We start from the raw sequence: 25,619 nt of genomic DNA on the forward strand, positions 1-25,619 counted from the left end.
CACAAATAACCAAATATATTCTTCCATATCTGGCCAAAAAAAGCAGGGAGTTCCTTCATTTTCTGCGGTTCACACCAACTTAGAAACAGCTCCCATTGCCCTTTTGGCTTCCAGATCATCCTGCAGGGATTTCAACTTCAATATTAACCCTAACACCCAAAAATCTTACAAAATCTTACGATGAAAAAATCTGCGCATGCATGAATCCCAGGGTTCATGATGACGCAATCCCCTAAGTGTTATATGCTTGCACGGAATTGCTGGCCGGGCAGCAATAACCCGATCCGTGATCGTGTGCTTGGCATGCGAGGGGTCAAAGGTTCGAATCCCGGGGGTGCCAAGTCAAAAATTCTTCTTCTCCTTGACTTTTTCGGATCTTCTTTGACTTCCGATCCCAAAAAGCAGGGTCCAGTGTTAGGGTTAACTAAGATGCATTTTTCCAGATTAGAGCCTACCCTAACCCTAACACCCAAAAATCTTACAATGAAAAAATTCATGCATGCTTGAATCCCAGGGTCTGCGATGGCGCAATCCCCTAAGTGTTATATGCGCGACGGCATTGCTGGCCGGGCAGCAATAACCCGTAGCTACCGGTCCGTGATCGTGTGCTTGGCATGCGAGGGGTCAAAGGTTCGAATCCCGGGGTGCCACGTCCAAAATTCTTCTTCTCCTTGACTTTTTCGGATCTTCTTTGACTTCCGATCCCAAAAAGCAGGGTCCAGTGTTAGGGTTAATAGCAACATGCTATGGTATTTTAACCCTCTACTGTGTTCACACTTACTTGGATACAGCTCCTAGTGCCCTTTCTGCTTCCAGCACGTTATCTTGCAGTGATTTCTTCTCTCCTTCCATATTACTAATTTGCCGATTGAGTTGATGTAATAACTGCTCTTTCCTTTTCAGCTGCATCTTGGCATCAGACAATTCCTGAGGACACAAATTGTGGGTAGTCATTAACAAGTGATTAAGCATTGCTTTCCATATGGGATGCAACAGAGTGGGACAGTCATGGTATTTTACACTTTTGAAAGTGCAAACTACATGTACAAAATATGGCTCTCTGTACCCAAGCCCAACAGCCCCTTGCCCCCTCTGTAGGACTAAACTCTCTCATCCTAGTTCATTTACCCAAAATGAATCAAAAACAGTCTGAATTGATAGATTGATGTTAGTAAATTAAATAAAACTTTTATCCCCATTATCAGCTGTGATTCATTCCAAATTCATTGGTGTAACCTGTATAAATACCAAGTTACAAGCAGTAAGGATTGGACACAGGACCTCATGGACTAGAGATTGACGCCCTAACTACTGCCCTACAAAGCTGAAAACATTTCTGCTGACTTGCTTCTTATATTTTGTGGGAGTTATGTCACAGCACATTGTAAGCACAAAAACAGCTCACCTTGACAGCCTCTGATATGGTAGAATTCCTCTCCATTTCTTCTGCAGTATGCATATTGAGTCTCATGCTTAATTCTTCCAGCTGTGTGCTCTGTTCATTGAGTAATTGTTGTGCTTGATGCTCTCGCTGTAATGCATTGCTTAGTTCTTGGCAGACACTCTCAAACTTATTGCGCTGTATCAAACCTGACGTCTGCAAAGAGGTGCAATAAGAGATTGTTAGTGTTGTTCTTATTTTATGTAAATGACATTTGCATCAATCTTCCTCTAAAGTTAGTTTGAGTTGTTATTTCTGAAATGGGCAAGATGGCATTTTTGTGGCTTATGTCCCACACATGACCAAACTTTGATGACCCTCCTAAAATTTTGAAACAATGTGTGAAATAGTAAACAGGATTTTTATGCAGGTATGTCTTATCCATAGGATACATGATACATTTACTAACAGGCAGTGCTATGATTGGCTCACTCATCAGAAGGAATTACTGGAGCTGCTTTATGAAAACACATGAGATCAAATTCACCTGTTTGTGATAATTGCTCAATTATTGGAGCAGCTAGGCAAATGCTTTCCAAATTCAACAAGATCAAAGAAGAATTTGATGCCATTCAAATCAATTACTGACAGGTTTCCTCTATTGCTCCTACCTGCTGTCTTAATCTGTTCAACTCTTTGTCCATATTATCCGTGTCTTGAGATTTTCTCTTCAGCGTTTTGTTTTCATCCTTCAATTTAGCCGTTTCCATTCTGAGTGACCGTCTTTCTACTTCGGCGGAATGCAAACGCTGTGTGAAACTGATGATATTTTGTTGTAGACTGGACATGATTTGCTGTGTGAAAAACAACAGTATGATAGAGACCCCACTGAACCAGGCTTGCCTGCCATGCATTTCCAGACCAAAGGTGCAGTGAACACTAGGCATGCCAAATATAATCGGAGAATGAATTAAAAATACTGGTTTGCATCTGATGTCACCTGTCAATCAAACTCAGAAATGATTTATATACGATTTTTGTGATGATTGAAAATTCTGAACACAGCAGTAGAACAGTGTGCCCTTTGTTTAATTTTGCACCTTCAAACAAATAAACTGTCTCAAAAGTTAGTTTCCTGAAGGTACAATGTCAACAATGCCTAGAAAAATGGTTTTTGCCTTGTAAAAGTAACATCTTTTTTCACCATTTTCTGTAATTTCCTTTTCTCTGATGAAGGCACCAGATGAATCTCTGATGAAGGCACCAGATGAATCTCTGATGAAGGCACCAGATGAATCTCTGATGAAGGCACCAGATGAATCTCTGATGAAGGCACCAGATGAATCTCTGATGAAGGCACCAGATGAATCTCTGATGAAGGCACCAGATGAATCTCTGATGAAGGCACCAGATGAATCTCTGATGAAGGCACCAGATGAATCTCTGATGAAGGCACCAGATGAATCTCTGATGAAGGCACCAGATGCATCTCTGATGAAGGCACCAGATGAATCAAACTTCCTTTAATGCACTACTAACGGGCTGTGGGGAGTTGATTGTCAGATGCAAACAAGTCTTTTTAATTCAGTCTCCAGTTATATCCCAGTTTCCAGTCAAAGATAAAGGCACCCAAAATCCTATTATTTGGGTGCATTAAGGATGCACACAGGATCACTGAAGTGTTACATGGCCAAATTTGAGTTTTCATCACTAATGTCATCTTCAAACCGTATTTTATCTTGTCATTAATAGATTTTAAAGAAATCTTAAAATTTGAACCATAAGAAAAGCTATTTTAAAGACCCTTTTTCATTAAAAATTCGTCAAAATGCAAAAGCAAATAAATCATTGTTTTCCGCAATAGATCGCGTTCTCGTGAACGCTGCATACTGCGGCGATACAGCTAGCAAAGACACGCACACATGGTAAACTGGATGGGCGAGGTGATTGTTGATTGAGGCACTGGAGTCCCCAATCGCGATCACTACCGTTTATCGTACGGTATTGATCTCTTCCAAGGTATAGTAAAGCTTGCACCATTGCATTGCGAAACTGCGGGCCGACAGACCACCACCGTCCCCGTCCCAGAATCAGTAGGCCTACTCGACAAATTTCGCCAAAAAAAGTGCTGAATTTTTTATTTGTTTTTGTTTTGTTTTTCAAGTTTCATTCTGAACTTGAAAAGATGAAATTTATCTGTAAGAAGTAGTTACCCGTAAGAAGCCCTGTAATGATGACGCAATCTGGTAGATAGATAGAAAACGTAGGCCCTAAATATTTTGCTAGTAGGCTAGACTTAGCCCGTATAGTACATCATTAGGCTTATTATTTTATGTTTAAAAATTTGTTTTATTTCATTCATTCATTCATTCATTCATTCATTCATTCATTCATTCATTCATTTCATTTCATTCTTATTATTTGATTTACCAAGTTGGGGTAGTTGGACAAGAATATAGGCCTATAGCTTATATTTTACGCAGTCCCAGCCTTGGTTCGGGGGCCTCTGCGGTCGTTCAGTCTCGTCTTAATTTTGAAGACCATAAAAATAGGCAAGCAGTTACTACCGGTAGGCCTATATTAGATACCTAAGGCCCTGAATAATGTTTCAAAGTGTTATTAAAACACGGATTTAAGATTCGTTTTCAAACGTTCTCTACTCCTGATTGACCATTAACGCAATGTCAAAAACGTTGACATTTCAATACATCATACTAGGTATAGGCCTACAACTGTCAAAAATGTCGATCATATTTGAAATCGGCATAGCGAGCACGCGTTTATGAAAGCATTTTCATGAATGTTTTAATGCTAAATAATAATTTCAAACGAGAAGTATAATCGAAAACGCAAATTCATACTTTTTTCATAACCCATTTTAACTACATTTCCATTAGTAGGCCTATTAGGTCTACCATATGCCATGATTGCGATAAAGGCTTTTGGTTTTTCAACACTTTTTGCGAATGTTTTGGCCGAATGCCTTTTTATTTGCAATGTTTGTCTGGCTTTCAACTTTCACGTTTATAATGTTTTCTGTATAGGCCTACTTTAAAAGGTAAACTGCTTTAAAGCATTTTTCGTGAATGTTTTCATGCAGTGTTTTAAAACGCTCTTTATAGCATGATGCCTATAATAGGCCTAGTACGGTAGGCCTACTGCATAAACCACAATCTAATTTAAAGCCAGAAGTGTTCCGTTTTCTACTTTTGAAATTAGGCTATGTCAATTTCCGTGTTTTTCAGTTTTCTTGTGACCTCTCCGTGTTTTGCCCGTTTAACATATATATAGGCCTACTTTTTGTCCGTTTTACAAGAAGTTTATTCAAGACATATTACAACTTTTACCCCACTTTTTACACGTTTATTTGATTGAAAACAACAACAGACACACTTTTTTATATTTTTGTTGTTGTATTTTATTCACTTTTTATGCGGTACAAAATATTTTACAACTTTATTGTGGCTTTAGGCCTATAATAGGCCTATGACTTTTGTACGTGTTTGATATTCCGTAAAAAGTTAAAAATAAAATATGATAACAACAAACAATTACAATAACAAAAACGGAATATTGAGTAATGCGACACATCAGAATCTTTTAAAATTTTACTTGGGATTCCTGTGATGTAGGTAGGGCTAGCTATATAACGGCGTTAAAATGCCTAGGCCCCTATCTTTGGCGACGGACGGGCAGCGGTGGTGCCTCTTAAGAAAAAGCAACAGTAGTAACAACATAATGAACATAAAAATGCAATATTTGTCAAAACAAAACAAAACACAAAAAAAAAAGAAAATCACCAAAAACGATAAATTAAAAACATTGCATTTTTAAAGCAAAATTATGAAAATTATGAAAAAACAGAAATGGCAATTATCATGATTATGTCTCAATTTATTCTTCATTTCAAAAAACTTCCTGATTATCTGCTAAAATAATTGCTTGTCAGTTATTCTATGCTACTTTTAATGTTCTGATGTCCGCAAATTTTAATACAGAGCATGATACGGAACAGGACAAAATTGTGCTTAAATTATCATGGTTTCGTTCGCGGCAACACGACCATGCACTGTGCAACTTATTCGCGTAACCTGTCTGTCTGTCGGCGCGCCCAGTCGCTCCTCAAACGCCGACGCGACTCCGCGGCCTTGTCGGACGCTCTGCTGCACCATGGAAACAAGACTGAAGTAAATAAAATGGCTACTCCATGTGGATAAACATCTGCCGAATGTGCACGGATAATTTTGTCATATTGTATATTTTACCTTCTAAATCACCAAGAAAATGCCAATCTGCTGCAGTTGGACGCCCCTTCTCATTTTCTAACTTGACCAAACGTCACAAGTCACCGGATTATATATTTATGGAATAATCTTCAAAAATGGACCTAAAATCCGCTGTATTTTTCTATATCGCGATATTCGGCAAGTTCACTTTTGACCACTTTTAACCATTTTTGGTCCGCCATAGCGTCTAAATGAAGCATCACTGAGGTAAGTTTTTAAGTCAAACGTTTAGATATGGCCAAAATCTAGATAGTGTTTTTTCATTTTTTAAATTAGGGCCTAGAACTTTTTTATCACCCATGATTCAAAAATTTGAACACGGGTCACACGCGTTTTTACTGATTTTTTGCCTATATTTTAAAAACTAAGCAAAATTTCGAAAAAATAAAAAAACACTTTCTAGATTTATTTGTCTAAATTAATAAAAATCATGTTTTACTGTTTTTGATTTTCAAATAATTTTTTATGGCGGACCAAAATTTTTGGTCAAAAAAAGCCGCTTTTTTGGGATTTTCTCGAAAATTGTACTTTTGACCCAAAACTGACATTTTAAATGGATTTATGAGCTCATTTCCGTTAAAAAAATGTATACTTTTATATACTTTACATAAATAGTTTTCGAGTTATGAGGTGAATAATAATGGATAATTAGTGATCCTGTGTGCCTCCTTAACAGAATGTAGCACAGAAATCACCCAATTGGGTGGATTATCATTTGATTGAGAACACTTCATCAGATTTGATCATCTGATCCACTTCCCCAGTAAAACTAAACTATGCCATAGCTATTATAGCAAACTATGCTAAACTATAGTCATTTTTGATAAATAAACATAATTATGTTATTAATCATGATAAAGTTGAATGCATTCAGTTTTACTCAAATTTATACTGATGTTTATCACAATTACAGTATTCAATAAATGGTCATAAAAATGTGTATATAATTAGTGACAGCAAAAGTAAAGTATATGTATGTTATTGAATGCAACATAATCCTGGTATAATTATAATGAGGGCTCACTTTCCGAACAATTCTGATTTTGGGATCTACCAGTTTATTGATTGACTATGTACTTTGGGTTTTGAGCAGGACTTTGTCCCTAACACATACTGTCAATCATACTTCCCACCTATTTGTTATCATTCAATCTAACCACAACACCAAGCTTGCAAGTAAGAGACGTACGACAGTGTACATCCATGCACCGTTTGAGAGTTTAACTTTGCGCCTTCACAAAGTGCCGCAAATTCCAAAGACGTGCTTGGATGATTTAAACCATCACAAGATCTGGACAACCAATCACAAGCCAGATCCAAATAAAGATGCATTACATCATGGCTAATTTTAGTAGGCCAGAAATCCATCAGGCTGTCCATAGACACCGGTGTCAAGCATTTTAACCACAATCCAAAGTAAGTAGTCTACATGGGAAGCTAACAAATAGAGGGCGTATGGTGACTGAAAAGATCAGATGTGAAAATCTATTGACTGTACACAAATTAATACAAATCAGAGTTTTATTCATAAATGTAATAGCCAGAGTATGCACAATGGGCAAGTAGACTATGGAGACGTCTGCAGTTAGTTAAACTTGTTTGCGGTTGTATTTGGTTTCTCTGCCAGTCTGGATACATTGTAGTTGAATCATACATTGGGCTATTCCATTCCAAATCTATACACAGGGAGTGCAGATTTCAAATGGAGTCACCCATTCAGGTAACCCTATTTGAAATCCACACTCCCTGTGTAGGAGGATTAAGGTCATATGTCTTCCAAAGGAGTGTATGGATTTCAACTGGAATAGCCCATTATAGATCGGAAAACAGTTCTAGAGAAATATGGGAAGCAATACAAAATGTCATAATGGATACAATTTTATTTTAACAAGCAGGAACTGTAATTTATTCATGGCGTAACTCTCACCTGTGAAGAATTGAGATTAGATTTCCCCGCCATAGAGGAATGTGCCATACATCTGTTCAGCCCATGAGCCAGGAATCGAACCAAAGACCCCTTCTCCCTACCACCATATCCTGTGGGGTACGTCTGAAGAGATGTTTGAAAACTTGCTGACAACTTGCCCATGAGGCTGATGAAAGCTTTCCTGGCACACGCTGTTACAGTATGCGGATCTGTATGGGAATCTGTGGTGAAAACAATACAGTCTGTGATTGATTCGGAAGTTGACTTTACACTTGATTGCAACATAGACATCACATATAAATATCTAGACCAATCATGGCCCTGGGATTTTGACGAGCTAGCTGAAGGAATGGCGTCTTGGTGTTTACATTTGTGACGTCATTTGAAATTGCATTTTGTCCAAATTATTTGCACTTTTCTTTCCATTATTGTCATATTGTAAAGGTTTTTTATTCCATGAGAGCGTACTAGGCACCGCCATATTGTTAGTCCAATATAGTAAGAAATATTTCTGTTGATTACCCCATGTTGACATTGGCTAAATAAGCAGTATTTTAGCTTGTAAGGGTCACAAATTTGTGAGTTTGTCTCCACTTGACCTTTTGAGGTCATATAGTTGACTTTCTTAGCAGTCGTTTTTGTTATCTTAACTACAGTTCGCCCTTTGAAAAGTGAACTTCAACCTATATTGTGCAAAAATTCTTGCCACCAGCAGGGCTAGGGATCAGTTTTTTTAGGAGGTTCCCATTTTTTTTCTGAGCGTGTGGTTCAGCGGTGTCTGAAAGCGGAGGAGTAATGACATGGGGCACCAGCGTAACTGCCTTGAATTGCGAAGGTTGTTGCAATTGCAGACATTTTAATGTGCACAAATACAATAAATATTCTAAATACCACAAAGTACAATTTTATCACATCAATTGATGTTGATAATTCTTTACATGATTACCGTATTCATTCCAATAAGCGCCCAGGGCTCTTAACAAAGTCATTTTGGGTGGGCGCTTATTTTTTACATTGTTTTTAGTCATCAATCACCGTCTGAAAGTATTTAGTTACTCACAGTTAGTGCGCCCTCACAAAGTGTGTATATATAATCATTAATATTATACTGACAATGTTTTTGAGGGCACACTAACAAAGATGGCCGCCACAGGAAAATACGATTTTGAGTTAGAAAATCCTCAAACTTGGCCTTTTAAAGGCATTTGCAGGTGGTTATTGTGAAGTATTTTTAATATCTATACGCCTGCCCACTATGAAATAGCGCCATAATTTAATTTTGGTGCACATTTTGGATACTTTTGATGCATGTAAATTCACTCGACAGGTAAGCTTACTGGAAGAATTTTGACAACATTGGATGGGCGGTTAATAATTTCATATTGTGTTTGTTGCAAAGTCGCTGGGTGGGCGCTTATTGGGGCATGGGCGGTTATTGGAACGAATACGGTATTTCATTTTCTTAAATTAATGATCAAGAATGGTAAACAAAATACTAGCTCTTGTCTGGTAAGCAGTGATTGGTCTATATAGTTCACATGACAAGTGACATCACTTGGGAGGTTGAAAAATAATCTTCAACTCCATACTAACTGCAAAAGCAAGATGTCACTTGCAAAAGCAATGGTTGTTAATCAGTGAGTTCATCATTTGGTCAAAGTAAAGCATGACTTATCACCAAGTCCCTGTATGGAGAGTCATATTTACCTGGTTTATGAAGTGTCTCTTGGAGTTCTGGTACAGATGACATTACTGCTGAGAGTAACTCTTGACTACTAAACCAAGTTTTGGCTTGACCTTCTATCGAGTCTCTTTGAGAATTGAATTCTGCTTGCAGACCTACACATAAGTAGAAAGAAAATGCAAAAAATGATCTGTAACTTGCTATTCACACAAAAACACAGGCATATAATCATGAACAACATATATACTGCGCCAAAAAAGTATCCTTACACTTGGAAAAAAATCCAAATTTTACCACTAAACCATATTTGGGTAAATTTATTTGTTTAATAGATACACTATCTAATCCGCACATTATGACACCCCATTGAATCCAATGTGACTTCAAGAAGCAAAGTTACAAGCATTTGATTAGACGAAGGTCCAGTTTTAAAAGCGACAAACTGGCCTATTCAAAACTCCACAGACTAGACATAATGGTTTGGGAGTGGTGAATCGCTAATTTATGCATGCCTTTAATTGAAAACAAAAGGAAACTGAAACAAAAGAACTGACAAATAAAATGAGAGTTATGAAAAGTACAGAGGAGTAAAAACTGAAATTAAAACTGCTTTAAATAAAGCTTCATTGAAGAAATTGTGTTGTCTCAATTGTTGTTGGAATCTTTTTACGCCTTGTATAGGCCAATTTGTCACTTTTAAAACAGGACCTTCGTCTATTCAATTGCTTGTAACTTTACTTCTTGAGGTCACATTGGATTCAATGTGGTGTCATGATGTGCAGGATTAGATAGTGCATCTATTAAAAAAACAAATTAATTCCAATATGGTTCAGTTTTGAAATTGTGATTATTTTTCCCAGTGTAAGGATACCTTTTTGGCGCAGTATATATCATGCATAGCATTACCCCTCCCCCTCCCAATAATCACTCTTAAATTAATTTGCATGCAAACAAAATACAGCACACTATGCTACAACTGCAGACCATATATGGGGCCCTCCAGTGGGGTGTCATGGGGCTCAAATTCAATTTTATGGGTCTGCGTAACCATGGACCTCTATGCACTGACATTTCACTACAGTAAGCATGGACTTTTGCTTATACCCCATATGCATTATTACGGCGTCTAGCGGCCTCTGCCGCTCTCTTACGACCTTGGTTGTCGGTGAAAACAAACACATACATACCAACATGCATACTGACATGCATCAACATACCCATTAGTTTTCTTTGTTGGCTGGATCCTATAGACACACCCATTGAATACACACAGCATGGATTATCTACCGATGTGAACAGTCGCTGACTGGAACTTCCCAGATATTTCAACCTGAAAGAGTAATCAATCTTTGAATAATATTGTGAAAGTTTTGGGACATATTTTAAACATGTACAGCAGTACTTTATAAAAAGAGCAAACTTTCCTACAACGGGACTATAGGACATCGGTTGGGGTTTCGCGTAATTGTTGGAAATGCTTTTCAATACGGAACAAAGCCTCATGGCAACATCATACAATTCATATCCCAATGAAAAGTATGTTCCCATGACCACATACTCCCCATGGTGTATTAAAAGCACTGCATGCATGGCACCCATGGCGAAACTGTCTAACAGTGAGTAAAAAACATATAAATTTACATTGAAAATCACAATCAGATTACTAAAGAAATGAATTGCACTGGATAATCCAGTTGAATACACCATACACAATATTGATATCACATTTTTTATATCTCACAAAATCACAAAACTCACCTCTAATCACAAAGCCCATAACAAAACAAACTCTCTGCATAGTGCATACACAGACCCATCCCACACCCCACTCACACTTCAGCACAACCCATCCTATATCTCCACACATCCCAGACTATCACCCCCCGGAAACACACACCTACTTGTAAATACCTCCAAACGAGGACCTCATTCTGCATATGATTTAATACTATCTAACCGACGACTCGTACACCCGTTCTTAATCGACACACACACCAGACCACTTACTTTTCAACCGTGGCCCGTCCTATACCCCCTATAGGTGGACCCATTTTAAATGGATTTTTACGTTATTTGCGATGTCCTGGTTATATTCAGCACACAGCAGACGTCCACCGTCAGAGGTGTATCCTCGTTTGTGATGTGTGTATCCATTATGTAGATCCTCGTTTGGAGGTATTACAAACACGCACAAACACACCCCAGCATTAATAACTTAAAGGAGGATTTCGTGATCCTAGCATCCTCTTTTTATGACATTTTTCAGTAGATATCCAAGAAAAAAGCTTCTTCCCAAAATTTCAGTTGATTCCGATTTTGCGTTTGCGAGTTATGCATGATTTTGTGTATTACACAGCTCCATAGACAATGCGTTGTAATTTCGTTCTGGTATACCAGAACGAAATTCAAATTTCACAATATCTTTGCTAAACAAATTAATCTGCAAGATATATTTTGTACACAAAAATTATGTAGCCAGAGGTTTCCAGTAATATAAAAATCTCATCTTTTTTTGAGAAAAGTGGGGGGATGAGGCTGTGGATCACAAAATGCCCTTTTAATTCAATAAAACAGAAATTAATGAATAACATTATACTGGAAGCTTGAAAATTTAAACTTGGAAATAAATGCATAAGTGTTATAAATTTTCTGGCTCAAAATCATCTCCACTACTACATGTAATTCACAGAAAAAGATATACTGTACATTTACAGACTCACCACACATTACAAATTTGATTGCCTTTCTATATCACTTACCTATTAGCAGCTATGACAGCAATCACCCCAACTCTAAACAGCAACATTAAATTCCTCCCTCTTCTCTCACTTGTCCCTCTTCCCACATCCTCAATCTCCATAGCTAATGTCTCTGCCAGCTCCTTTGCCTTGCTCTTAAATGAATCCATTGCACACAACTGTTCCTCAAGAAACGCCCTTTGAGAAGCCAATAAATTCATCTTATATAAATGCGGATAGAGGGCGCCTGACAACAGCCCACATGTGGCAAGGAGCGCCGAGTGTTCTCTTTGTGTCTGTATAAGTCTCTGTTCTAGTTCCATGCACTCGGATTCAAGACTTTCTTTGACAGTTCCAGTGAGTCTGGCACGTTCCCATGCTTGGTCAGCCATTGCTTGAGATTTCTGTGTGAGAGTCATCAGATTTATTTTTTAAATTAACCTTACAATCAAATGGTGCATGCCTTTATTTTAAAGCTGCGGTGGAATGCCATGATATTTACATATTGTTGTATCACCGCATACTGACCACCATTCTTAATCTTAGGAATATACGCTATGTAAACTCCTCAACAAATTTGGGTGGGGTTTGGTATAGTGTGTGGTGAAATTGAATGTAATTAAAACAATTAGCCAAGTCCATGTGATTCAAACAAACAACCCAAGTCCATCAAATAAAATTACCCCCACACAATAACGCAAATTGTAGATTGTCATGCAGTTTTGTTTTCTTATTCGCACGTAAGTCTTACCCTGGTGACTAAAGATATGTAACTGAAGAAATAAATTAAAATATGAAGGTTTTCTGAGTTTTGTCAAAATCACCTGTCACGTGGGTCATTGTTGTATTCAAGTTCTCAATAGAGGTTATCCACTTCACTCATGTGTGACTTCTAACAAAAGGCACTGGTTCCCGTAGTATTCGTCATTCAAACAAATTCAATGCACGACCTCTGAGTTACCTGCATGACTTTGGCGGGCTATTTTGAAACAGTCATGGTTGCACATGCAGGTACTTCTTTAGAATGTCCTAAACAAGGTATAGCAGTCGTTGATAGGACATGCAGCTTATAGAACTAGATAACCTCTATTCTTCAAGTGCCTTATTTGTTTGACCAGGAGTAAACATATGTTAGATTGAAAATATCAATGTCTACACACTTGTAATGCCATAAGAAAATCAAACTCTTCAGCACCTGTTGAGGGTTGTAGATCAACGTCCAGGCATTACAGTGCCTGTACGTATCGCACTATATGTGACCCGTTACAGCGAAAGGTACCTTATGTCGGCTGCTACAAGTGTCTCTTTTTCCCCAATGTTGGCAGAAAATATCAAACAATAATGCCAATCTGAAGTGGCGGTCATTTCAAATCATCTACAAGTCAACGAGGTTCAGGAATGTCCTCTCATTGTTAGTGGGTGGCTAATACATACATATACAAATACAATACAATGCTTTTGTAACCCACCACTCATGCCACTTGAACAGGGATTAGCCATATCAAATAAAGACTAGAGCTGTATAACAAACAGTTCTATAGACAGGTACAAGCTTATTATCCTCTACAACAATAGGATTAATGATTGGTTTAGAATGCATTTGTTACTAGCAAAATAAGGCATATGTAGCTCCCGACTTAAGGTACCTTTTGCTGTAACGGGTCACATATATCACTGTGCTTGTGTGCTTTTACCTTGGACTTTGACTGGAGATCAGCCAGTTGCCTGCTAAAGTGTTCTTCTAATTCCAGCCGTTGATTCTGCCATTCTTCCTCCCTCATCCTTCCTGATGATGCCAATTTTAACAGACTCTCCTCGTGGCCATCTTGTATCTCTTTTAAAAGCTCATCTTTGTTTCTCACAACTGTCTCGAGGTGTTCAATCTGCAAGAAAGATGAAGAAATCAAGCCATAAATTGAGATAGCAGATAAAGTGTAACAGTATGTTAGACATACTTTTGAAGTTGTACATACCATGAATAAGAGTGCAAGTGAAACTTGTGCAGCCTGAAACAAAAATAATTCCTTAACAATTGATATCTACCAGAATGCCCATAAAATGATCAATATTTAACAAATGAAATTTGATGATTTTTACAATTGCTGAATAGGCCTTCAACAAAATCCAACTACTAAAGATGGAGCATTGCTGGTTCATGTAATAACTTGTCCACCATTATATTCCCTTGGCAAGTTGTAAATCCAGCTTTTGCAGTTGGTAAAAAATCTAATAAGGTTGAGAATCAGCATGAAAATCTATTAAAATTAGCCTAGTTATTGGTTCAGTAGTTCTTAAGGAAGTCTCCGGCAATCACAACATTATTCCTTATATGTTAGAAAATAATTATCAAGCAAGAATCACATGGTTTTATTTAAAACAAACTCACAGTGACTATAAAAACAAATAAAAACATCCGTTTCTCAACACGCGATATTCAAAATTCCCGGGCGTTGAGTGCAATGACGTCCCAGTAATACAATGAAGGCTGACGACAATTGAACACAAATAACCATTACGTCATTGCACTTAGACAATTCGGCGCGGGAATTGTGAATATCGCGTGTTGAGAGCCGACTGTTTTATTCGCTTTTATGGTCAATATGAGTTTGTTTTAAATAAAACAATGTGATTCGTGCTTGATAATTATTTTTCTAACATATAAGGCATAATGTTATGATTGCCGGAGTCCCCCTTTAAGATAGCCCTTGATATTTTGAGAAAATAGTTCAAAACTTGACCTTTTTCCATTGAAGCACACGGCTAGCACACAGAGCATTAATGTTCTCAGTGTTGACTTCCTACCACTGATCTTGAAGTAATACACTGCTAATGAAGACCCTTCTGATATAATAAGCTTACCTTATCCTGAGCTCCGTTGGCTCATGGCTAGCAAACAGAGCATTAATGTTCTCAGTGTTGACATCCTACCACTGATCTTGCAATAATACACTGCTAATTAGACGTTCGCCTTTCGTATCTCTTTCCTTGTTGGAAAGGTATAACGTTGAGGAGATAGGAACATGCACAAAAATCCGGGACCTACTCTGCCATGTTTGGCTGAGTAATGGTACATGAACGCGGTCTTTTGTGCCTATGTAAATTAGTCATTGTGTAAAGCTGTGTTTATACCCATGGGTTACTCATCATCAGACTGAATCATTGTCGCTAACTACGACGCTGACCGACAGAGGATTCAATAGAGGTTTACGTGTCGCTTTCGAAAAACAGCGAATCATGCGCATGCTCAGCAGGCAAATACAAACGGCGATTTAGTGCACTGATCATGCGTGCGATTCAGGTTTCTGCAAAAGCGATTGAGTATAAATGCATCTTTAGAAATGACCGGCGATTGTGTGTTCTCAAGTGGGTTTTATCATGTTAATTAGTGACCTGACACACATTTGTATTGGTTCGATCAAGCATTGAAATGCTGTCACTTTTTGTATTGGATCGTTCAAGCATCTCCAACAAATTTTTCAATGTAAGTGCCTCTGGCCCTAGTAGAAGTAAAAAACGGATACTATGGCCAGAGTTCTAGGGCTACTGCTAATGAAGACCCTTCTGATATAATAAGCTTACCTTATCCTGAGCTCTGTTGAGTGTATTGATTAGAGACACTACTTGGTCCTGTACTGCCATACTCAACTCATCCCATGTAAATGTACTCAATGCTGACTCCCTATTGCTTATTACTACTCTCCCTGCTAACATACGCTGGTATACACTATGTAAGTAGATACGTTTGGTCTGCAAAGAAATAAACTCATATCAGGCAGTTGTGTATACAGGTTCAATTGGATTGCTCAATGGCAGACATACAAATCTCCATGGCATTAATTGCAGTACAAATAATTGCATCTAGATACCACAGGGTTCAGCAACCACATACGTTTGTCCATTAGCTACTGTGCAATTCCTATATAGCTCAGCGGCATTTTCAACCATGTTTGCACCCAAGCAAACACTGCGCTTTTATTCCCCCCTATTTTTCAATATGTGTCATAATCAACTGGGTCGTTTGTACTGTTCAACAAAGGGTGGGTTCCATTCACTCTTTATATTTTGTGGGGATACCACACATACAAAAAAAGACCTTCAAGCTGCCTATGGTCAAATTTTGATCTTATACACTGTTTTGTAGTTTCACAGATTAAGTGACTTCCAATATCAAATAGTCAATGTTTCTACTGGGCACATCACATATGTGACCCGTTACAGCAAAAGGTACCTTAAGTCGGGAGCTACATATGCCTTATTTTGCTAGTAACAAATGCATTCTAAACCAATCATTAATCCTATTGTTGTAGAGGATAATAAGCTTGTACCTGTCTATAGAACTGTTTGTTATACAGCTCTAGTCTTTATTTGATATGGCTAATCCCTGTTCAAGTGGCATGAGTGGTGGGTTACAAAAGCATTGTATTGTATTTGTATAGGTATGTATTAGCCACCCACTAACAATGAGAGGACATTCCTGAACCTCGTTGACTTGTAGATGATTTGAAATGACCGCCACTTCAGATTGGCATTATTGTTTGATATTTTCTGCCAACATTGGGGAAAAAGAGACACTTGTAGCAGCCGACATAAGGTACCTTTCGCTGTAACGGGTCACATATTATCCACCCCCAATAACCACCTGAGGTTACCCTGCATAACTGTTCCCCGGATCCATTTGTACTGGCCATTACCATATATTACCCTTCATCACCGAATAACCCTTTGCTACATGTGTATAAATATGTCAATAGATATACCTGCAGACAGTTCAGTCATTGCTGTGTCAAGTTTTGCAAGAAAAGCCTGATTTAGTTAATAAAATGTTGTTACCCAGTGACAAAATAAACACATTTGTATTCTTTTCTGTCAAAAATGTCAGATGACAAATTTGACAGGTCAGTGTAAGAAAGTTTTGGGTGAAATTGAGTTATTGATTCATGGATTATGAAAATATAGGGAAATGCAAGTCTTAGCCAATTAATTAAATTAAGTTTAAATGCAATAAATAAGTAAATCAATTGAAAATCAAACATGCTTCTCCTACAAAAATGCCAATATATCATTGTTACACTAAACCCACAAATGGTTTTCAATTGACAGTGCAATTATCCTAAATACAAAAGTAAAAAGTAGGAAACTACCGTGAAAAACGCGAGTGGGACGCACAAAAAATGTGTGAGCAAGAAACGCAAAGGGCCTAACGATGGAAAACAGGAAAATCAATGTTCATTCCTGAAGGCGTAAGTGTTCCTAAATTGAAAATTAGCTGCTGTTCATCTTTGCGACTAGACTAAAGCACTAGCCAAGTCATGACAGAGAACTGCATCAAGTTCTGCATTTAATATCCAACAAGCTAAATTGCAAGAAAAAAAATATTGTTAAACAGTGCTGCCCATAAATAAGTGGCCTTTCAATGCTTGGAAACAAAGGGATAAACTAAAAACATCTTATCTATTGAAGATATTCATAACAGTGATATCATTATGAGAGCTCCATATAAAAGAGGTTTTACCGTACCTCATCGGAATCAATCATGTTTTTGTGTTGTTTTTTGAATTCTTCCGTCATGTCTTCTGCTCTAGATTTCTCCTTCTCCCCTTCGTGGATGACTTGCTGTAACTCCATTCTCATCGTTGCCACTTGAGCCTCGCTCTCGTTAAGCTGTCTGCGCGTCTTCTCGAGGTCCCGATTGGTGCTGACAAATTTCTTCTGAAGATCCTATTTTCACAAATTTGTTGAAAAAATACAATTTGGAGGTTTGTCTGTATGTGGATATGGATTAATTGTGCATTTCTTTGCTCCCCTTCTTCAACTTGGCTGAAGAAGGATTCGAACCAGCAACCTCTGGATTGCAAGTCCAGTGCTTTACAACCTGAACTATCCAGCCTATGATGCACAGCAATCCCAAGGATTCGAACCAGCAACCTCTGAATTGCAAGTCTAGTGCTTTACAACCTGAACTATCCAGCCTATGATGGACAGCAACTCCAAATACCTTGCTTGGGCGCTGGTCAGAGCCATGAAACTGGCGCACAAATGGCAAATTGCACAGAATTGCGTGTGGTAAATAGATAGAAAATAGATGGTATTGCAGGTATTTGCAGCAAGATTTGATTTCATTAAAACAAATGTATTTAAAACTTCTTGATTTAATCATCTTAGGAATATAGGATCCGAAAAAAGAATATTTAGAGAATAAATGATAGGATTTTGTCTTTTGCCTATCCAATATCGTTGTTATAATGGATGGGCTGGCCAATATTTTGAGTAGTGGATGCGGGCGCAGCGGTATCCACTACGATAAAATATATTGGCCAGCCCATCCATTATGACACGATATTGATAGGCAAAAGACAAAATCCTATCATTTATTCTCATTCTTATTCAGTTTTAATGTAATTTTTGCGAGAAAAACTGCCTTTTTTCAGAAAAAAATAAAGTTACTTTTGTGAGGACATCCCTGTTGTTTTAAATGAACGAACCCATCACGAACATCTAAGCCGCCGAATCGCGTTCTTGGTTCTCGCACGTGTATTACGCGAACGCATTATCGCACATTCATTTAGGAGCAACAAGCGTGCCGCCGTTGCGTGGCGGCGTGCGCCCTGACTAATACCACTATCAACTATTGTGAGATATTATACACCAGAAAACCAATCAAATTACGTGAATTCTTTACAAGACGCACCCATTGAATAAGAATATAATATCATAGATGGTTTTGTGGGCCAAATCACATAAGTGGAGAAAAGCAAATTATGTGAAGGATAGCAAATTGCACATTGTGCCACCAGATTTCATGCTGTGACAATGATTGGGCCCTCCTTGTTAACACACATTGTGCCATTCCATTTAAAATCCACACTACCCCAGTGGAAGATTTAGCTATAAGTTTGTCACAGAGGGAGTATCAATTTGAAATAGAATAGACAATTGGGTAACTTCCATTTGTAATACTCACTCCAGTTGTGTAAGATATAGGTATAATCATAATACAGGGGGAGTATGGGTTTCAAAACGATTACCTCTGACCAATTACATCTGAAAAACATACTCCCTCTTCCACACAGGTAGTGTGTATTTCAACTGGAAAAGCCCCTTTTCTGCACATACCTGAACTGTTTGACTTCTTGTCCATGTCACCTCTTTGTAACTCTCACATTCATTAGTCATCTTCTCAAAACGCGCCTTCATTTGATTCAGCTGCCATTAAAAAATTAAAAATTAAGTATTTGACAACTTTAATAATACTTTACATATGATTTAGTTTTACTTTTTTATAAAGTTATAAAATAATGTTAGTGCACTGCCAGGAATTTTTCTATGCATTTAAAGGCAAATTACGAGGTATTATAATAATAATAACAATACACACACTTTTAAAACGCTCTTTGCAGCAACCGCAATATGGTAATTCAAAAACCTTGCAGGCTGTTATCATTCACAATAATTTTCACAGTATAAATATGTTTCCAAAATCTGCAAGTATTTTTTTTTCTTGGACACTCACAGAATTAAAACCAGAGAACCAGGACTTGACCGCCGTCTTGATACACGCATGGGGCAATAATTGGGGTATTCCTGTTTTGCTCAAAATGCACCTGAAACTAATCCTGCTTGACTGCATCAAAAGAGTGTGATGATCACATAGAATCATTTTCATTTGATCCCGCGTACCGTCCGCAAGGACCCGATTACCCTCAATTTTTCCCCATAACTGATGACCACGCTATTGCATGTGATGGTATAGGGGTTCTCTGGATTTAATTCTGTGGGAACACCTGAAATGGTATGCGACTTTATTGCTCTAACAACACCAATGCCGTGTTTCATAGCAAGAAATGTTCTGTCCATAGATTTGTCAAAATTTTCTCCTTTGGATTCTTTCAAAATTGTGCTTTACCTCTTGTGATGTATGATCTAGTCTGCGTTGATAATCTGTCAATGTGTGTCTCAATGTCTCCAATACTACAGAGGGAGTAAGAGGTCTATCCCCATGCTGCTGTTGGCTCTTCTTTCCTTTGCCTCTCTTTGGCACTCCCTCTGCACAAGTGATTTGAAAATTCTGCAGTAGTAACTCTAGTTCACGCATACTGCCGCCATAGGTCTCTTCTAAGTAAATCTGTCGTTTTTTAGCCTGTAACATGTCAAGTAAAATGGGCTGTTCCACTTAAAATCCATACATCCCCTATGGAATATAATAACCTTTAATATCCCACATAGCAGGTGTAGATTTCAAACAGAGTCATCCTCAGGTAAACCCATTTGAAATTCTCACTCCCTGCGTGGAAGATTAAGGCCATGTCTTCCAGACAGGGGTATGAATTTGAACTGGAACAGCCAATGATTTTGAGTTTTCAACCTTTCTTATTTTTGTTTGCTTTCAACTAAATGAAAATTATTATCTCCCAATTTTCATGGATTTTTCAGTCTAGTAATGTCTGTAAAATGGGCAAGGATGCAAATTAAAGAAAATAATATAAATAACTCATTTTGTCCGCTCACATCACATTTAGGGAGAAACTTTCAGTATTAAGAAACAAATGCTTTATACAATTAATTATAATGAACAAATTAAGTGCAGAAGGGTGCCAGTGTTTCCTTGTAAAACTAAGCTTAAAATGACCTTTTTTCATCAAAATTGGCAAAAATTGTAATCATAGTCAAATTCTGCATATATCCAGCACAGGAACAAGTTTTTGTGGTAGGGGATTACAGAACAATATCTAATTGGCCCCTCACACTGCCTATCATGGCGTGCTTACCTTTGACAGCTCCTGTTTGAGTTCATCAAAGTTGCCCTGATGTAGCTGTAGTTGCTTAATAGACAGGTTGCCTATCATGGCATGCTTACCTTTGACAGCTCCTGTTTGAGTTCATCAAAGTTGCCCTGATGTAGCTGTAGTTGCTAAGACAGGTTGCCTATCATGGCATGCTTACCTTTGACAGCTCCTGTTTGAGTTCATCAAAGTTGCCCTGATGTAGCTGTAGTTGCTTAGACAGGTTGCCTATCATGGCATGCTTACCTTTGACAGCTCCTGTTTGAGTTCATCAAAGTTGCCCTGATGTAGCTGTAGTTGCTTAGACAGGTTGCCTATCATGGCATGCTTACCTTTGACAGCTCCTGTTTGAGTTCATCAAAGTTACCCTGATGTAGCTGTAGTTGCTTAGACAGGTTGCCTATCATGGCATGCTTACCTTTGACAGCTCCTGTTTGAGTTCATCAAAGTTGCCCTGATGTAGCTGTAGTTGCTTAGACAGGTTGCCTATCATGGCATGCTTACCTTTGACAGCTCCTGTTTGAGTTCATCAAAGTTGCCCTGATGTAGCTGTAGTTGCTTAATAGACAGGTTGCCTATCATGGCATGCTTACCTTTGACAGCTCCTGTTTGAGTTCATCAAAGTTGCCCTGATGTAGCTGTAGTTGCTTAGACAGGTTGCCTATCATGGCATGCTTACCTTTGACAGCTCCTGTTTGAGTTCATCAAAGTTGCCCTGATGTAGCTGTAGTTGCTTAGACAGGTTGCCTATCATGGCATGCTTACCTTTGACAGCTCCTGTTTGAGTTCATCAAAGTTGCCCTGATGTAGCTGTAGTTGCTTAGACAGGTTGCCTATCATGGCATGCTTACCTTTGACAGCTCCTGTTTGAGTTCATCAAAGTTGCCCTGATGTAGCTGTAGTTGCTTAATAGACAGGTTGCCTATCATGGCATGCTTACCTTTGACAGCTCCTGTTTGAGTTCATCAAAGTTGCCCTGATGTAGCTGTAGTTGCTTAGACAGGTTGCCTATCATGGCATGCTTACCTTTGACAGCTCCTGTTTGAGTTCATCAAAGTTGCCCTGATGTAGCTGTAGTTACTTAGACAGGTTGCCTATCATGGCATGCTTACCTTTGACAGCTCCTGTTTGAGTTCATCAAAGTTGCCCTGATGTAGCTGTAGTTGCTTAGACAGGTTGCCTATCATGGCATTCTTACCTTTGACAGCTCCTGTTTGAGTTCATCAAAGTTGCCCTGATGTAGCTGTAGTTGCTTAGACAGGTTGCCTATCATGGCATGCTTACCTTTGACAGCTCCTGTTTGAGTTTCATCAAAGTTGCCCTGATGTAGCTGTAGTTGCTTAGACAGGTTGCCTATCATGGCATGCTTACCTTTGACAGCTCCTGTTTGAGTTCATCAAAGTTGCCCTGATGTAGCTGTAGTTGCTTAGACAGGTTGCCTATCATGGCATGCTTACCTTTGACAGCTCCTGTTTGAGTTCATCAAAGTTGCCCTGATGTAGCTGTAGTTGCTTAGACAGGTTGCCTATCATGGCATGCTTACCTTTGACAGCTCCTGTTTGAGTTCATCAAAGTTGCCCGGATGTAGCTGTAGTTGCTTAGACAGGTTGCCTATCATGGCATGCTTACCTTTGACAGCTCCTGTTTGAGTTCATCAAAGTTGCCCTGATGTAGCTGTAGTTGCTTTAGACAGGTTGCCTATCATGGCATTCTTACCTTTGACAGCTCCTGTTTGAGTTCATCAAAGTTGCCCTGATGTAGCTGTAGTTGCTTAGACAGGTTGCCTATCATGGCATGCTTACCTTTGACAGCTCCTGTTTGAGTTCATCAAAGTTGCCCTGATGTAGCTGTAGTTGCTTAGACAGGTTGCCTATCATGGCATTCTTACCTTTGACAGCTCCTGTTTGAGTTCATCAAAGTTGCCCTGATGTAGCTGTAGTTGCTTAGACAGGTTGCCTATCATGGCATGCTTACCTTTGACAGCTCCTGTTTGAGTTCATCAAAGTTGCCCTGATGTAGCTGTAGTTGCTTAGACAGGTTGCCTATCATGGCATGCTTACCTTTGACAGCTCCTGTTTGAGTTCATCAAAGTTGCCCTGATGTAGCTGTAGTTGCTTAGACAGGTTGCCTATCATGGCATGCTTACCTTTGACAGCTCCTGTTTGAGTTCATCAAAGTTGCCCTGATGTAGCTGTAGTTGCTTAGACAGGTTGCCTATCATGGCATGCTTACCTTTGACAGCTCCTGTTTGAGTTCATCAAAGTTGCCCTGATGTAGCTGTAGTTGCTTAGACAGGTTGCCTATCATGGCATTCTTACCTTTGACAGCTCCTGTTTGAGTTCATCAAAGTTGCCCTGATGTAGCTGTAGTTGCTTAGACAGGTTGCCTATCATGGCATGCTTACCTTTGACAGCTCCTGTTTGAGTTTCATCAAAGTTGCCCTGATGTAGCTGTAGTTGCTTAGACAGGTTGCCTATCATGGCATGCTTACCTTTGACAGCTCCTGTTTGAGTTCATCAAAGTTGCCCTGATGTAGCTGTAGTTGCTTAGACAGGTTGCCTATCATGGCATGCTTACCTTTGACAGCTCCTGTTTGAGTTCATCAAAGTTGCCCTGATGTAGCTGTAGTTGCTTAGACAGGTTGCCTATCATGGCATGCTTACCTTTGACAGCTCCTGTTTGAGTTCATCAAAGTTGCCCGGATGTAGCTGTAGTTGCTTAGACAGGTTGCCTATCATGGCATGCTTACCTTTGACAGCTCCTGTTTGAGTTCATCAAAGTTGCCCTGATGTAGCTGTAGTTGCTTTAGACAGGTTGCCTATCATGGCATTCTTACCTTTGACAGCTCCTGTTTGAGTTCATCAAAGTTGCCCTGATGTAGCTGTAGTTGCTTAGACAGGTTGCCTATCATGGCATGCTTACCTTTGACAGCTCCTGTTTGAGTTCATCAAAGTTGCCCTGATGTAGCTGTAGTTGCTTAGACAGGTTGCCTATCATGGCATTCTTACCTTTGACAGCTCCTGTTTGAGTTCATCAAAGTTGCCCTGATGTAGCTGTAGTTGCTTAGACAGGTTGCCTATCATGGCATGCTTACCTTTGACAGCTCCTGTTTGAGTTCATCAAAGTTGCCCTGATGTAGCTGTAGTTGCTTAGACAGGTTGCCTATCATGGCATGCTTACCTTTGACAGCTCCTGTTTGAGTTCATCAAAGTTGCCCTGATGTAGCTGTAGTTGCTTAGACAGGTTGCCTATCATGGCATGCTTACCTTTGACAGCTCCTGTTTGAGTTCATCAAAGTTGCCCTGATGTAGCTGTAGTTGCTTAGACAGGTTGCCTATCATGGCATGCTTACCTTTGACAGCTCTTGTTTGAGTTCATCAAAGTTGCCCTGATGTAGCTGTAGTTGCTTAGACAGGTTGCCTATCATGGCATGCTTACCTTTGACAGCTCCTGTTTGAGTTCATCAAAGTTGCCCTGATGTAGCTGTAGTTGCTTAGACAGGTTGCCTATCATGGCATGCTTGTTCTCTAACTCGGCTGTCAACTGACCTTTCACTGATGCATGCTCAATATTTAAGCTGTAAAGTACAATATTAAATATATCAACCTCTTTAAGGGCTGGGGTATGAACTTTTGGACAGTATTTATTTTGGGACATCAGAGCACATCAGACATATCGAATTGCATTCTGAATACGAAGAATGTCATTCTGATATCAAATAATTTTGATTTTTGAAATTAGCAATTTAATACACATTTTATGGCAAATCATTAAAATTGATATTTTTGATATTTATCAGTACTTGAAGTAAACTTTATAAATCTGATGATTTATACTTAAAAGTGTATGTAGGTGGGATGAAAAGCCGACGATCAATTGAAAATTTTGACCTTTCAGTATTGAAGATATGGATTTTTTTTCCCAAAACACCAAAAAAATAAGGTCTTTTTGGGGAAAAATCCATATCTTCAATATGAAAGGTCAAAATTTTCAATTGACCGTCGGCTTTTCCTCCTGCTACATACACTTTAAGAATATATCATTAGATTTATATAATTTACTTCGAGGACTGTTATATATCAAAAATTTGAAAAATATCAAATTTTTATAATTTGTCATAAAATTTGTATTATATTGTGATTTTCAAAAATGAAAATTATTTGATATCAGAAAGACATGCTTCAGTATTCAGAATGCAATTCGATAGGTCCGAGGTGCTCTCATGTCCCACAAAAATACTGTCGAAAACATAATAAACGCTCATTTTGGATCCCTTAAGGTTAGCCTATTTTAAACATGTATCTGATAAGATAAACAATTTGAAACAATTTTCATCAAAATCGGCTGGAGCATCTTTCTGTTTTGACCTATGTGGAACCCAAATCTTGACCTTTGACCTTCAACCTTTTCACTAATAACTCCAGACAGCGTATAAAAGCATAATATCTAAAGCATAATCATTACCAAGGTTTATGCAAGTAGCACACAATGCATCACACATCCAAAATCCAAGTTTGCTGGGTGTACAGCATAATTAAAGCCACAATTTTTCCGTGATACGGAAAAACAGAAAAATTCACAGAATTCGGGGTTTGCTCACGGAAATTTTGAAAATAGTGAAAAACTGTGTAAAATTTCTAATTTTTGTGTTGATTTGCAAAATAAAACAATTATTTAGCAGTAATCAACCATTAAACAATCCATTCTAGCATTAATTCTAGGCCTACAATGCAAGATTCTGGCCATACTACAGTAAAAGGTAAGACAAAATACACTTTTAAAACATGTTTGTTTTAACTTTTCAGTGCTTTATTGTGGAAAAT

General features: G+C 38.5%; 1 protein-coding gene across 1 annotated transcript in view; it reads right to left on the reverse strand.

The window, feature by feature from the left end:
• LOC140171866 (coiled-coil domain-containing protein 171-like) overlaps positions 1-25,619 on the reverse strand; it is a 53,735-nt gene that overhangs the window by 10,269 nt on the left and 17,847 nt on the right. The window contains exons 12-24 of the mRNA XM_072195204.1: positions 24,235-24,373; positions 19,920-20,153; positions 19,130-19,219; positions 17,534-17,734; positions 15,596-15,763; positions 13,711-13,899; positions 12,038-12,420; positions 10,496-10,608; positions 9,302-9,433; positions 7,595-7,815; positions 2,053-2,235; positions 1,406-1,597; positions 782-927 (exon numbers count right to left, since the gene is read on the reverse strand). Of these exons, the coding sequence (XP_072051305.1) occupies positions 782-927; positions 1,406-1,597; positions 2,053-2,235; positions 7,595-7,815; positions 9,302-9,433; positions 10,496-10,608; positions 12,038-12,420; positions 13,711-13,899; positions 15,596-15,763; positions 17,534-17,734; positions 19,130-19,219; positions 19,920-20,153; positions 24,235-24,373 (2,391 nt within the window). The remainder of the gene's footprint in view (positions 1-781; positions 928-1,405; positions 1,598-2,052; positions 2,236-7,594; positions 7,816-9,301; positions 9,434-10,495; positions 10,609-12,037; positions 12,421-13,710; positions 13,900-15,595; positions 15,764-17,533; positions 17,735-19,129; positions 19,220-19,919; positions 20,154-24,234; positions 24,374-25,619) is intronic.

Source organism: Amphiura filiformis, chromosome 15, assembly GCF_039555335.1.
Source record: "Amphiura filiformis chromosome 15, Afil_fr2py, whole genome shotgun sequence".
Classification (NCBI taxonomy): domain Eukaryota; kingdom Metazoa; phylum Echinodermata; class Ophiuroidea; order Amphilepidida; family Amphiuridae; genus Amphiura; species Amphiura filiformis.